General features: G+C 44.5%; 1 protein-coding gene across 1 annotated transcript in view; it reads right to left on the minus strand.

Annotated features, from left to right (window-relative positions):
- The window catches only part of MCUR1 (mitochondrial calcium uniporter regulator 1), a 219,881-nt gene that overhangs the window by 64,975 nt on the left and 139,059 nt on the right, over window positions 1–15,847 (minus strand). The window contains exon 6 of the mRNA XM_086965097.1: window positions 13,618–13,689. Within this exon, the coding sequence (XP_086821223.1) occupies window positions 13,618–13,689 (72 nt within the window). The remainder of the gene's footprint in view (window positions 1–13,617; window positions 13,690–15,847) is intronic.

Genomic DNA, 15,847 nt, shown 5'->3' on the forward strand with positions numbered 1-15,847 from the left:
GTTGACTCTAGAGGAGATGTGTAAGGGCATAAGTCTCTCCTAAACAGAACTTAAACATTGTGGACCATTTTGGGCACTGTGCACTTTAAGAAAAATCATTTTGCTACAGTAATAGCTTCTTTCGGGCAATATCCAGGCCACACTCTGTCAGTCAGTCTGACCCCACAGCAGGTGCCAGTGGCATGACACAGTGATTATCAGGGAAAGTGTGTGCACAAATATCTGACCATGGTGTGATCAACCGGAGACCATAACAAATTGGAAAACAAGTAGCCCAATAACAATGACGGCAATGCCTTCTTAGTGCATGAAATGCCCTTCGTGTGTTGCTGTTGTGCTGTTAGCCAGGAAGGCAGAAGGCACAGTTGGCATTCAAACATCTGGTTTCACGTTGGGTTCGTTCAATGGTACCATCCAGAAGAAACCTAAGAAAAAGCTGGTTAGCAATGAAAACAGATGTTGAAAGGGTTTCGTACTGTGGCTCACAGACAAGACTTTAACATGGTTTGATAACTCCTTTTTCTTTATGCTTTGGTGTGCATAGGGAAGAAACTCCATGCAATAGCCCAGCGGCAACGTAGAAGTGTTTGCCCAGAAGTAGGATAGAAAGTTCTTAAAAACAATAATGACTGTGGACAGAGTAAGAGAACCCTCTGAAATGGAAAAGGCTACCCTGTTTGTTAGAAATTGAGTTTCTGGTTGGCAGAGGTATGCATGCTGTCCAAGCAGGAACCGCAATCCTAGTCAGGGTAAGTCACAACACATTCTAAATTATCTTGTGCTCGTCCTCTGGTAGCTTGGCACATGTGTAAAGTATTTGTGCAACACTTCGAACACTAACACAGTGGGAACACCACAAAAAGACTCCACACCAGGTTAGAAATATAGAAAATCATTTTATAAATAAAACAAGACCAGAACGACAAAAACCCAACAAGTAGAAGTCGAGGTATGACTCTTTAAAAGAATTCATGTAAAATAGCGCTTAGAAACAAGTGCTTAAATGGCATATCATGTCGCGCTGGACCGGGGCAAAGTCATAAGTTCAGGCAAACCGCGATAGAGCACAGGCAGGATACAGGGACCCACCTAGGCCTGCTGAACAACAGTATCGTGACCCGGGCTTGCGTCAACGTCAAAGATGATGCGAGGTGCAGCTGAAGCGATGCATCAGTTTCAAGCCACACAGTGGGCAAGATGCATTGAGTTCCTCCATGCAATGGTGGCGGTGCCTCGGTTTAGAGTGTGCGGCACCAGTTCCGAAGGCAATGCGCATTTACTGCTCCCATACCAGGCAATGCGTCAATTCCGAAGGTGATGCGCTAATTCAGAGTGCCATGCAACAGCTCTGTTCCACGCTCCGATAAAGATGCGTCGGTTCTGACGCACGCAAAGGTGAAGATGCAATGGTTCCAATGAGGATGTGTGGGTTCTGGCTGTAGCAGCACTTTATACCGGCTTCCAAGGGCCTAGGACTGGGTTGGAACCACTTGGCAGGGAAAGACTGCAGAAAGCAAAGTTCAGGTGATGTAGCAGGATGCGTTGAAGTCTTTGCCGTCCCTGAGACTTAGAACAGGAGGCAAGCCAGAAAGCCTTTTGAATCACTCTGGGTTCAAGTGATGCATGTCCAGTCCTTCTTACCCAAGAAGGAGAACAGCAGGCAGCAGGGCAGCTCAGCAAGTGAAGAGTTCAGCAAAGCAGCCGTCCTGCAGAGCGGTAGTCATTTCCGCTATTCTTCTTCCAGGCAGAACCTTCACAGGCCCAGAAGTGTACCCAAGTCATTGTGTCAGAAGTATAGTTATTATACCCAGTTGTGCCTTTGAAGTGGAGAAGACTTCAAAGATGTCTTTGAAGTGCATAGAGGTCATCCCTTTCTGCCCAGGTTCCAGACTCACTACAGGGGGGTATGCATGCCTTTGTGTGTGAACAGGACACAGCCTATTCAAATGTAAGCGTGAGAATTTGCCCGGCTTCTTCCTACCATCTCCCCGGATGGCCCATCAAGACACACTTAAGCTCCCTTTTATGTAAGACTATATAGAGGGAATTAATTCACAAAGCCCAGCTCTCAACCAACTTAGAATCAACAAAGACAGGTAGCAGGCACCAAATGGCTAAATTAAGTAAATGCCAACTTTCTAACAGTTGCATTTTCAGAACTACAATTTAAAATCTGACTTCACCATATGTTGTGATTTTAAATCGTGAGTCCAGGGACACCAAATATGAAAAGTATATCTCTTCAGAATTGGGAATCACACTTAAAAAATAAAGATATAATAAGGAACTATCTATGTCCCTTTTCTAATCACCCTGACTCCTGGAGGTGCGTAACATGTCCCTAAATTGTTGTGCCCCCTTACTTTTAACACATTAAAAGAATTCGGTCGGGAAACCGTTTGGTCCCAATGATTTCCTATTTTTCAGTTGGGACATGACCTCTACTATCCACCCTTCTATAAAAACCTTCATCAAAGAATGCCTAATGGACCTCTTTAGCCTCCGGACTGCAATATCAGTCACAAATTTGCACATGTCGTTCACAGCCTCCGGAGAGAGGTGTGGGGCACATAAATCCCAGAAATTGTGTGCAAAGGTCTGCGCAATGCTCTCATCCATGTCTACCAGAGCACCTTGGATTGTGCGGATAATAGATATCCATCTCTGGCCTTCTTCCTTTTTGGCCAATCAGGCCAACAATTTCTGTTTGGCCCTAGAGTGTTGTGGCCTATTGGTGCAGCTTTTGCCAGTATTCCTCTCTAATTTAGGACAAACGGTCTGCCAGGTCCGGGTCAGGGGCCTCCTCCACTAAACTACCTTTGCTAGTCTATCGCGTCTCTTGCCCAAGTTGTTGGAGACCATACAACTCTGTATCACCATGTTGTAGGCCTCGCAAAGGGCCATCTCCGAGGCCACTGAATTCCTATTTAATCTAAAGTATTGGGGCTTCACATCCTGTTCGTATCTCTGGGTAATCCAGTACGTCAGTTTACTGGGGGCCAACTGCCAGCCAGCACGAGTGTGCCTGCTCAGACGCCATTGTTCAGTAAATAACAGGGAATTGTTCAAAATACCCCCTGGGAGTTCAGTCATATTTCAGAATCTACTAAGTTGGGGTACTGGTACTAAGAAGTAGTCAAGGTGAGCGAGGAAGTGAGGAGCATTGTATGAGTGGGAGTATTGTCTAACTCCCGGATGGGCAATACTCCAAAGACCAGCCAACCCCAGGGCTTCCACAAACCTACACAGGCGTGTGTCATCCATCGGTGTCTCCCCAAGTGGAGCACCCTGACCAAGTCTCCCTGTAGGGTAAGATTAAGGTCAACACCCACCACCAACAGTGCCTCTGGGATTTCGGCCAGCCAATCCCTCATCCTCTTCAGGACCTCACCTTGAAGGTCCAGGAGAAGATACCAAGATGCCAACACCAGCTTCTCCCCATTCTACAGACCCTTCACTGCTGTCCAGCAACCCCCGGGACCGACCCACATTGTGACTATTTAGAGGGGCAGGGACCAATGGACTAGGATCCGCATTCCCTAGACACTGTGGAGTAGCCTGCGTGAGCCAGGGTGTTATAGCGACCTCTGCCCAGAAATCTGCAGTTATTTCTAACGAAGTGTGTCTCTTGCAATAGTATAAGGTCTTGGGAGTCTCTTTAGCTTACTGCCTAGACTGTTACCATTTACAATAGAATTTTAAGGAAAGTGCCTCCGTACAAGGCGGGAAGTTCAGTCTGTGACATCTCTGGGAGTTAGCTATGTGCCCCTTAGCAAGCACCTCACCACTTCATGTCATTACACCCTGCTGCGGCTCCAAACCTCCCAATCCCACCCCTCCCAGCTACCTCATGCTGCAGGTGTACAACCGCCAGCATCTCCAATGCCCAAGTTGCCTGTCAACCACCCCAACATGAAATATACATTACCATTTGTTCAAATAGTCTAACTAAATGTGGTCCAATTGCTAAGAGGGAGGAAGGTAAGCCCCACAGACAGGAGCAATGACTGCTCATCAGCAGTCAGACCAATTTGTGCACCCCCCTCCATGTTTAGATAAGTCCCTCCGACTCCACCCTCAAATCCCCAATCATTACAAAACCTCATCTGCAGTCATCGGGGTAACTACTGGAAGGGATGGCTCCTCTGTGTCCTCTTCAGAGATAGAAGTATCAGTAGCCGATTGTCTGAGTTTCTATCAAGTAGTTCCTAGTGGTTTTGCCTGAGTACAGGAGAACCTCCCTGCAGTGCTGCCACAACTTTGTCCCGTTCCAATTGCGCTTCGACTTTGGTGAATTTGCCATGGAACGGCGCTACGGATGGCGCCTCTGCCCCTGTAGTTGCCATCCAGAGGAGCATTCCGCATTCTGAGCAGCAGGGAGTGGGTGACCCTGTCTTTCCAACCAGTCCCACACGTCCCCTGTTGTGTCCAAAAAACGGTATCCGAAGTTATGTGGTCGAAATACAGAGGCAAGCTGGGAACAGCGAGGCATACTTAAGGTTGAGATGGCGCATGTGCCACTTCATGGCTAGATAGACGTATTGCTGGTTCTGCATCGCAGTTGGGTAGTCTGGATAAATGTTGACCAGTAGGTCTTCGATCGTTCAGGGCTCATGTGAGCGTGCATGCTGAAGGATGCTGTCACTGTCTGCAAAGTTCAATCAGTGGGCAACAATCGGTCTGGGGAGTGACCCCGTTGCTGGGGGTTTACTAGGTATGTGGTGCGCATGTTTCACTGTAAAAAAGGGTAGAGATCTTTCCCTACAACACTGTTACACAAACAGTTCAACACATTGCCCCTCCGTATGCTCCGGTGCCCTAACCAGGCAAATATTGTTGTGCCAAAAGCGACCCTCCGCGTCCTCCAACTTAGCTAAAAGAAAGTGTACTTCTTTTTGCAGATTACGCAGTTGAACATCATGATTCATTACCGTCAGGTGTCGCTGCACCAATATGGATTTTACAGTAACCGCTCTGTCCGTCTTCTTTTTATGATCTGCCTGTAGTAGACCCAAATCCACCACCAGTGCTTCAATCTTCTGCCTGCATCAATCTTCTGCTCCAGGGTGTCTTTGGTGTCCCGAATAGTGCCAGAATGATGGTGTTATGTGCCTCCAAGTCAATTTCTTTCCCCCTCTTCGCAGAGCCTGCCGCAGGGGACCAGCCCCCTTCCTGGCTGCCCCTCCCCCCGTTTGTTGCGGACCATTGGGATATAAGGTGGGGCATGCATCTCTACCACACCTCCCCCACCAACTCTCTTGCACCAAAACATCCCTCAAAGTTTCAACCTCCAGGTGAGGGGGTTGGGTGGAGTGGCCAGGACCCCATGAAGCAAGTAGTCCCCATGTTATGTCACTGCAATCACATGGGACGGCTTCACCACAGCAAGAGACCAGGCTGCTATCGTCCTCATTGCCCTGGTGCACCTGCAATAGGCGGACCCTGATCAATTGGATGAGGAGAACCCCCGTTATGGAGGCTGTCCCTTGTCTCAGAGTCAGGGCCGGTGCACGTCATTTTTTATTGCCCCCTATGTTTTCACCAGTGCCAGATCCTCAGTGGCGTACAGAGCGCCAGGAGGGGAGAGCACTCAGAAATGTGCCAATGGGTCACCCCTGTGCATCCGCGCCCACCTGGGGCCGCCGTTTCTCCAAGCCCCATGGGGCTTCTACACCATCCAAGACTCCCAAAGACCACATGGTGGATACTCACGCGGTTTCAGGGGCAGATTACAATCCCCTCAATGGCACGCTTCTGCAGGCCAACGCAGCCCCACGGCCTCCTCCGTGCGGTGTCTACAGCTGCCGGTCCAACAAATGGTACAGCGGGCCCGGTCGCCGGCCAACTCCACGATTCCTCCACTTGGGCTGAAGGGGGTCCTTTCTCCAACCGGTGTGGGCCACAGGCACAGTGGGCTAATAGGATCTGTGCACCAGCAGCACTGGGAGCTCGGTTCTATGTGTCCGACTGCATCCCGTTTAATGATATTTTAAAAGAAATCTGAATTAACATATTTTACACAACAAACATTTATTTTGTGGACTACACTCCACAAAACATAGATTTAACATCACAGGGCCTATTATGGCAGGCTAGCCCATCACAAGATGGAAGGACTGCGTGGGCAGATAACGTAGCCCCAGAGCATCTGTTGCTTCATAATCTAATGATACGTCTGCTGAATGGGATGAGCATAGCATACAAGTCCGAATCTGTCAATCTAACAAATGTGATTTAAAGGTAGGTCAAGCTATGTAATTGCAACTAATAATAAACTAAGTTCATTTAACAAAACAAAGTCATCGACTTAGTATGATTATTGTAATGCCAGTGTAGTCTAATTTGGACAAAGTGACGAATATCCCAAAAATTATGCACTCTCTTGTTGAAGAGGTGAAAGGAATCCCTGGAACACCAAATGATTCACCAAATTCTCTATTAGTTGATGGTAAATTGCTCGCTTGTGCAACCAGCTAGTATGTTAGCTCTCCACATAAAATAAAGATAAGGTAGAGTTGCCATTGAAAACACAAGAGTGGGTGATATACGTGGGCATGTCAACAGACAGGCAGCACAGAGAAAGACAGATTGCTTTTTTCAATGTGAAGAAGGTAGTAGGCTTTTGGAAGAGAAGAAGATCACACATTTCAGTTTGTCTGCTGTTTAAGTCTATTAGAAAAAGGACAAACATTTCCACTCGTGAATCTGGAGAAGTGCTCACCGCGTGAACAACGCTACTGGAGTAGCTTGTATTAAGACGCTGCTGTTTGCTGCTATATCCATTGCCCCAAAGACCCTGTTGCTTCTGTGGCCGCAGAGGAGAGAGAGGCGCCGGCCCCGGGACTGCGAGGACCAGCATTCTCCACCTACAGCTGGTCCTCTTCCCGTGAGTGCCGCGCCCCCTCCCAGAGCCACGCCCTGCAGAAACTGATCAACTACTCGCGGCCCCCGCTTCGCGGGTGCCGCTCGTGAATCTGGAGAAGTGCTCACCGCGTGAACAACGCTACTGGAGTAGCTTGTATTAAGACGCTGCTGTTTGCTGCTATATCCATTGCCCCAAAGACCCTGTTGCTTCTGTGGCCGCAGAGGAGAGAGAGGCGCCGGCCCCGGGACCGCGAGGACCAGCATTCTCCACCTACAGCTGGTCCTCTTCCCGTGAGTGCCGCGCCCCCTCCCAGAGCCACGCCCTCACTTCCTGTGAAACTATATAACACTCATCCATCACGCGCATCGCGGGACGCGCGCGGGTCGGTGCACGGGGCGAAGCCCGGGCAAAGGGCGGGCCGTCTGTGGCCGTCCGTGGACGACTGAGGACGGGACGGGCCACCTCACTTACGGTCACCATATCAGGTTCCTGGTATATACTCAGTCTTCACCGAAACCGATACTATTAGTGGTAAATATTCTCATCTGCCCATTGTGAGTATATTGGGGTCAACTAAGATTCTCTTACAACACTAAAATTCCCCAACGATATCAGTGACGTTACAAGAGATTTATTATCCCTGACGACAACTGGAGCACAAATGGGTTTTAAGAAACTGAGATCTCGGACAGTCTATATGAAAAGAATGGGAACGGAAAATGCAGTACGAAATACCACTGATAAAGCTATAAAACAAGGTCGTTTAACCCATACACCAGCCATTACTGCTTATTTCTCTGCACTTTCGCCCAAACAAAATCAAGAAATACTATCGCTAAGTAAGGATATTAATCTCAACGTAACTGACTCTGCTGGGGAGACCAAAAACCCTACATCAAAATCTACCCCAACGAATCTTAGCTTACAATTCAAGGAGGAATGTTTGGAATTAGACCTAAGCAACAAATTATCAAGTACTCCGAAAGACTTTCTTCTGTCATATCATGAAACGATCAATCTGAAAATGGTAACACCTATAAAAAGCAGAGGGAGCGTAACTTTATTTGATGATACAAATAATAGCAAACAAATTATTGCGATAGAGAAAAAGGATCTAGGAACAACTAACAGTATCCAGTTAAAAACCTCTTCACCTATCGCTTTGTGTGATCCCTCAATGGACTCCTTCAACCTAAAAAATAACAATAACACTGCTGACAACGCTCCTCCAATATCTAAAGCTTTATTCTCTCTACAAGAGATATTGGAATCTGCTCTTTCATTTCTTGGAAATATTCTCGAAAATTCCGATCAAACATTGGATGTCCAAATAGGCATTTTAAAGTATTTGGTAGAAGAAAAGAAGAAAAAAGATTCCCACGAAGTAGATAAAATCAATACGTTACATAAAACCAATCTAGACCAACATAGCATACCAAAAGATCACAAAAAAATTCAGGAGGAAAAAACGCGGACTGTGGTACTCAAACTGTAGACACTCAATTACAAGAAAAACATAAAATTGATAACTCGAATGATTCAGTGATATATTCTTTGAAAAACTTATTTAAAGAAAAACATCAACAGAAAAGAAAACACTTTTCAATATTTTCTAAAACTCATGGAACGAATAAGTCTACTAATGCTACCGTCCCTGAAATGCAGGAATCAAGAATAAACATCAGTAACGCATCGAGTGAAGGAAACGAAGACACGCTTTCCAATAAGAACCAGGAAAAGAACATTGCAGTTGGAAAAAAAAGGAGAAGAAAGCCAGAGAGAAGGATCCAAAAGCGAAAAAATCGTAAACTAAAATTTCAAAAATCTGTAATTTCGCATAAATCTGAAGAAAAACAATGTGACATTAAAATTGAGTCTCAAAACGTTGAAAAGGGTATTTCCAGTAATAACTATGAAAATATGGTGCCACAACTAGACCCGACAGTAAAAGAGTATATTCCTATCAAATACCCCAAGCAATCAGATCAAAGTAAAAACATCTTTATAGAAGAAAATAATAGCTACTATAAAAAGGGGGAAGGGCCTTCTTCCAAAACTCTTCAAATTGAGGAACTTTTTCCTATCGATTCGGCACCTCTTAATAGAGGCAGGATAATAAATTTATTACGACATATAAGGCCTTTAGATACAATGACTAGTAACGAAATCGATCTTGTGTCTTTTCCCAAAAAAGAGAATAATAAATTGACACTGGTAACCTTTTGGTCAACAGTCCTTCCAGGCATAATACTAAAGGAGAAAGAGACACTACACAAGCACGGATATGATGTAATGGAAATAGAAGACTTAAAGGACTATAATACTCCCAATGGGTATAATGCTCAAATACAGGCTATCACCAACTCTCAAGTGAATAAATACCAGCGAAAAAAAGGCATGACTGAAGATCGAGACATCACAAACCTAAAAATTCTGGTGAATAAAGGTCATAGGGCAGTTTGGTACAAAGCTGACATGGAACCTGAAGAGCATACTACTACCGAGTCCTGGGCTTGGGTCTCCGAGACTCTGAATAGCAACAAAATCTCTAACTTCAGACAACATTCTGTTTAGCACGGGACTAAGGATTACATCTTGGAATATCGCTGGGAGAACTAAAAACAAACTGTCCATGGTTATGAGAAATCTCCCAGACATATTGCTTCTACAAGAAACATGGGATACCGTATCTTTCAATCTTAAGGGGTACTTTATATATGAAAAATTAGCACTATCTACTAATCGAGGTCATGCTAAAGGCGGGTTAGCCATATTGTTAAGGGAGGATTACCTGTGGGAGCAGGAAATAATAGACACAAAATCTAACAACTTGCAGTGCATTCAAATTTTCGCAAAAAAACATAGCACTGCTTCACCACAGGCAATTTTACTTTTCAATGTCTACGCTCCCCCTGGGAAAGAAAACGATATTACATTTTTGGACATAATTGAAAAGATTACGCATATTATGGAGATCCATTCTCATTCATCCTTCTTAATCGCGGGGGATTTCAATAGTAAAATCTCCAATTCTGAAATTAATAGGTGGGCAAACCTATATGCAGAAGAAGGTCAGGAAATTATAATTCCACAATTCCCCGAGGGTATATTAACCAATAAAAGAGGCGGATTGTTACTATCAGCAATAACAAACCTTAATGGACTAACATTGAATGGAGCTGTTGAGGGAGACATTCCGGCAAAGTATACCAGGCGAGGTAATGGGTCTCCATCTATCATAGATTATATCATAAGCAGTATGGATCTGATTGATACTGCTTTGTTTTTATCTAATCAATTTTGTCTGGAGAGTGATCATGCGATTATGCAATTAACAGCAGATTGGATACCTAAAACTTCCCAACCTAGTCACATTATTTATATTGAAAGTACTGTTCTAATAGAAAGTGAACGGAGATGTATCTACTGGAATTCCTCGACCCTTGATAAAATCATGACAAAGATTGATCATTCAAAGATTCTGGAGCAGAGATTCTCCAAAAACCCTATAGAAAACTTTGAACTCATAATTAAGGATTTTAAAAAACTTATCCTAAGTATGATATCATCGGGTGCAAGAGGCAATATTAAAAAGAAGGGAGGAAAAAATGTATGTTCCCACAACCATTCAGAAGTAAAGAAACAATTAAATAAACTTATACGTGCCCAATACATGAACTTTTCAGCAAGTGTAAAGAAGGAAATAAACAGATTGAAGAACCAACTGAGGCGGGAGAACCAAAAGGAAAAAAGAGCTATAGAAGATCGCAACTGGGTCGATATCCAGATTGCTGCAAGTAATTACAATCAACGTAAATATTGGTCCTTAATCGCGAAAATAACTGGTACAAAGAAAAATCTACAAACCATCCCGGTTCCCCCGAATGACTGGGAACTATACCTCTCAGATCTTTACAAAGTAAACCCAATAAAACCTAAAGTAAGTAGTAAAGATATGAATTATGAAAAAGATGAGAGTTCTCTAATACAAACTACAGCCATCTCGGTTGAACTGAACATTCGCAAAGCAAGAACCACAGGCGCCTCTGGACCAGACCAAATCCCGATTAAGGCATTACAAGTAGCACCGAAAGAATGGAGCAAGCTATTATGCCCTCTCTTTAATCACATCTTTGAGAGCGGACATGTTCCAAAATCTTGGCAGGGAAGCATAATTATCCCTATCCATAAGAAGGGAAGCAAAACCCAAGCTGGAAATTACCGTCAGATCGCACTCATGGATGCAGTAGGCAAAGTGTTCGCGGCAGAGGTATTAGATCGCCTGAAAGAATGGGCCTTTTCGTCAGGTCTGATACCCATGTGTCAAGCAGGCTTTAGGCCTAAGCACTCGGTCACAGATAACATAGCAGTCATTCAGGTTATCTTCGACAAGTACATTACTCTAAAAGCCCAGGTAGTTTATGCTGCATTCATTGATTATTCAACGGCGTTTGATCGGGTTGATCGATCTACCCTATGGAAAAAACTTAGGAGGCTTGGAATCCAAGAACAATTGCTGCAAGCAATCATAAGCCTCCACACCAATACCTGGTGCCAAGTCCAGATGGGGGGAGAAAAAGGACTTACAAAAAGAATCCAAACAGAGAACGGACTGAAACAAGGGTGCCTTCTAGCCCCGCTCCTCTTTTCCCTCTATTTAAGTGACTTGCCTCACCAATTGCAAATTGGTTCTAATCTACCGCCGAAGATCGCCCAGCAAAGCATAATTTCATTACTCTACGCTGACGATATTGTATTATTAGATCTAACCCCTTTCGGACTGCAGGCATCACTGGACATTTTGTATCAATATTCGCAGGAAAATTATCTAATACCAAATATAAAGAAAACTAAAGTAATAGCTTTTTCAGGAAGAAAACAAAGCGCCAAGTATACCTGGAAGATTGGTGAAGAAAAAATAGAAGAGGTAGACAACTATCCTTATCTCGGAAGGATTCTCTCCAAAAATTTAACAAATTCAACACAGGTATCAAACTTACAAAGGAAAGCCGATATACATGCCTCTGCTCTCCTGAAACTTTACAGTGCAACAGGAAATAGACATTTCTCTGCACTGTTAGGCACATACAGAGTAAAAATACCACCTGTATTATCATATGCGACGGAATACATCCCCATAAAGCAATGGGTTTTCATGGATCAAAAAGAGGGGAAAATTTTAAGAAGGATCATGAAAGTTTCCGATGCTGTACCTGTACAGGCACTGAGATTAGAACTATCAATCATAAGCTCTTATGCTGTAGCTATCGCTAATGTAATAAGGTGGGCCTACAATCTGATACACGCGAAGGAGCACACTCTAAGGTCAATGTTGAAAAAAGAGTCTTTTGGGGCAGTGCCTAATAAGCAAGTCTTTTTGGAAAACTTGGCTGTTGCATTTCAGCTGGCAAACATCAATATTGAAATGTTGAGTACTTGGTCTCCAGCACATTTAAAATTGTTCTTAAAAACTTTTACCCCTAAATTGAGCTACGAATTGGACTGTTTACACTGCAATAAATTAACCATCTATAAGCCATTTGTGGAAAAACTTGAATTCAAGCAAACTCGACCTTATATTGGGTTTACCCTGACACATGGTGTAAGAAGAGCGATCACTATGTACCGGTTGGGCATCTTACCACTATTAGCATTTACCTCTAGATGGCTTCCAGGAGGATCTCCTCTGTGTACTTTGTGCACAGGGGGCGACCAAACTATAGAACATTTATTACTTGTGTGTCCCAATCAAAAAGTAACCCTAGCTCGTACAAGATACCTTAATCCTATATTCCGCTGCTGCAGAATTACTAAGGGGAGTGAACTTTTAGATATGTGTGGTCTACCTTTGAATGAATTCATCTGTTACAATTTGTACACGTTTTTAAAACAATTTTTATCCTTGTATTAATACTGTTGCACTTTTTGTAAAATGTAGATTTCTTTTGTGGTCCTCTGTCGAGTACCAATACAAATAACATTTTTGACTTTGACTTTGACTTTGACTTTGACAAACATTTCCAAATATTTATTAATTAATCAATATTTTTCTTTGAGTGAGAATCCAAGCCCTGAGTGTAGGCCATGTGCCAGTGAAACTCATTCTCCAGGAGTATACAATTTGGCACTACATGGCCACAAGATGCCATTGACCTCAATATTCTCCTAGAGAGTCTGAGGCTGTTAGTGATGGAATGGACTTTTCCTTATGTAGTATGGAGTATCAACCAAATAACTGGAGTATTTAAAAAGGTAAGAGACAAGGATCAGACTTACTGGAGAGAACCCCTAAGAGAAAGGCAGGGTAAAAAATGAAAACCTGAGTTATGTGCACAGATAACCTGTGTGTAGGAAAAAGGGCCCAGCACTTCAAGGGTTACCTAGGAGACCACCAAGGCACATGACATTTCAAATATATGCATGCTAGACTTTGATCCCCCGTGACGATGCATGAATTAAGACCACTTATGTCCAGGCACTGGATGAAAATGCATGTCCAAGTTATACAGTCCCAAGATATGCATCTGCATATATTAGATCTGTACCATTAGATAAGGCTAAATAAATTGAATATTCAAATGCAATGGACTGAATGACTTTCAGCTCCACAAACACGAAAGCTACCCGCGCAAAAGGTGCAATGGGTTAAGCAAGGTGGCGCACAAGTACTCAACAAAAACAAAAAAAAATATTTTTTTCAAAAGACACTCACTATTCCCAGTTTCCTTTTTACAAAAGAAATCAAAGTTTACCATTTCTTTTACTCTGCTCTTCTGCAAGTTGAAATCCAATTTGTTTTCTGCGCGGACCTTGACAATTTCATCCTACAAAATAAAAAGAGAATTAAGAACTACTACCTTCCACAGACATGCAACAAGACCATGTTTACTCAACCTTATTGGATCACCACAGAAGTGCATTTCACTTACAGGATGGTACCTACCAGCCATGAGAGTCAGCACCCTTTAATAAACCTGCTGCACAGCAAAATGTGACCAAAACAATTGCCATATTTTTTTTCTTTTCAGGTTTTTATATAGCGTGAACTGGAATTGAAGATATCAGGTATCGGAGACTTTACATGAGCACCTGATTCGTTACACAAGGACACATTCATTTTTGTTAGGCACAGGGAGATTAAGTGATTTGCACAGAATCACAGGATGTTGAGTGTAAGAAAGTAGGATCTGCTTCTTATGGTTACCCCACTTTTTGCTGATGTCTCACTGTTTTTGGACTAGTATGACTGGGATCCTGCTATCCAGGACCCCAGTCAATCTGCTTTCTCGCTTAAATTGCTATGTATGTACTTCAGGTACACTCCAGATTGGATACGGAGGGACCCTTATAAGTACCTAGTATATGGTACACCATGTACCCAGGGCATAGGTACCCCAGAGGCCTCCCATGGGCTGAAGCATGTATTATGCCACCCATGAGAGGCCATTCAAAATGACAACAGGACTGCTACAGCAGCCTGTGTAAGCTGGTGCTTGCCTCACTTACTTAGATCTAGGGTCACTATATCTATCTAAATCACTACACTTAAAAACCTATCAGTCACCCCTATGGCAGGTCTTATCAATCCTGAAGGCAGGTTGTTGGGTTTTACGTGAAAGGGTGCCCCTGCATGAGTAGGTCCCCTCTGCAGGTTTCGGAGACCATTCTCCGGGGTTGTCTGTGATGCAGCCAGACATGGGTTAAGCTGCATTATAACTTCAGGGTAAATGCTAACTTTAAAACGGCTGCTTAGAAACATTTCGTGCTTGGTGTCAAACACCTCGAAATCATACCTCCATACCAGTAACTGGTGTGGGAGGTAGGATTTCACCCTTCAGAAGCAAGCTTCATGGGTCACCGGTCTACCCGGTACCAGTTTTCTCGACCTGGGCAACACAAAATGGACACTGCCAGCCACAGACACATTTCTGCTCTCCTGTTGCTGAGCCAAGCTCGAGAAGAGGAAGGCATGACAATAGGCATCCTGTCACAGGGAGGTGTAACCACCTCCCAGATAGGGTTAAGTGTATTGGGGCTGGGTGGGTGGATGCACTCAGAGTGCCAGAAAGTCTGCACTGGGGGCACATTTGGTGTCCCCCTGCATAGTCCAGCTCAAACTAGTTCTGGGAGCCATTAGCTCCTGCTCTGGCGCGCAACTGCACAAAGGACATGGGTGTAGCCACCCCTCTGTCCTGCCCCTCCCCTAGGAGGGTCCCCTGAATCCGTCCAACCCTTTTCCGTGGGTATAAAGTGGGTTACCTGGCTTTGGATTTTACCTGGACAAGATTCTACTAAGAAGAAACCAAGTACTTCGACTGTCTGCACTACGCTGGACGACTGAAGTATCTCCCTTGGAGTAAAGGAGTTACTCCCCTGCACTAGCAGGCACCTTAGTTCATCTGACCGGCTTGCTTCTCCCGAGCTTCTGAGGACTTTGAAGATTTCAGCAACACAGGAGATGGGTTTCCAAAGGTCCCCGAGGTTGATCTGCCCTCTCAGCGATTCTGAGACCAGCATCCCTTGTGGGGACCGTGGGACCTGAACCCCTGTGCATCGCGTACATTTGCAAATGCATATGCTTGTTCACAATTCCCGAGCTTGTGCATTGGAGACCGTGTAGTCCTGACCCCAAGCAGTATTTGCACTGAAGAAATCCGGCCTCCTGCTCTGTGGGCTGGTGCTTTGCAAACTTGCTTGAGGTCTCCTCAAGACTCCTGGTCCGTTGGCCTGTGGGTCCTGGCGAGGCTCACCTTGTTTGTTCTTGGGCTTCCCTGGTTGCTACAGGCGTGCCTTGACTCTCCTTTGCTTGGAGAGTGCCCTGGACCTTGCTGGTCCACACCATAACCTGTTTGTCCTTCCTGCGTGTGTTGCATTTGCCAAGGCTTGTTGGTGCTCCAGCCGCACATCGACCCCTCAGCACTCGACATCCTTTGTGGGACAGCTCACCTCCAGATCCTGGTCATCCTCAAAGTCTCCTGGTCC

The sequence above is a fragment of the Lissotriton vulgaris genome, chromosome 4_1 (assembly GCF_964263255.1).
Source record: "Lissotriton vulgaris chromosome 4_1, aLisVul1.2, whole genome shotgun sequence".
NCBI classification, from domain to species: domain Eukaryota; kingdom Metazoa; phylum Chordata; class Amphibia; order Caudata; family Salamandridae; genus Lissotriton; species Lissotriton vulgaris.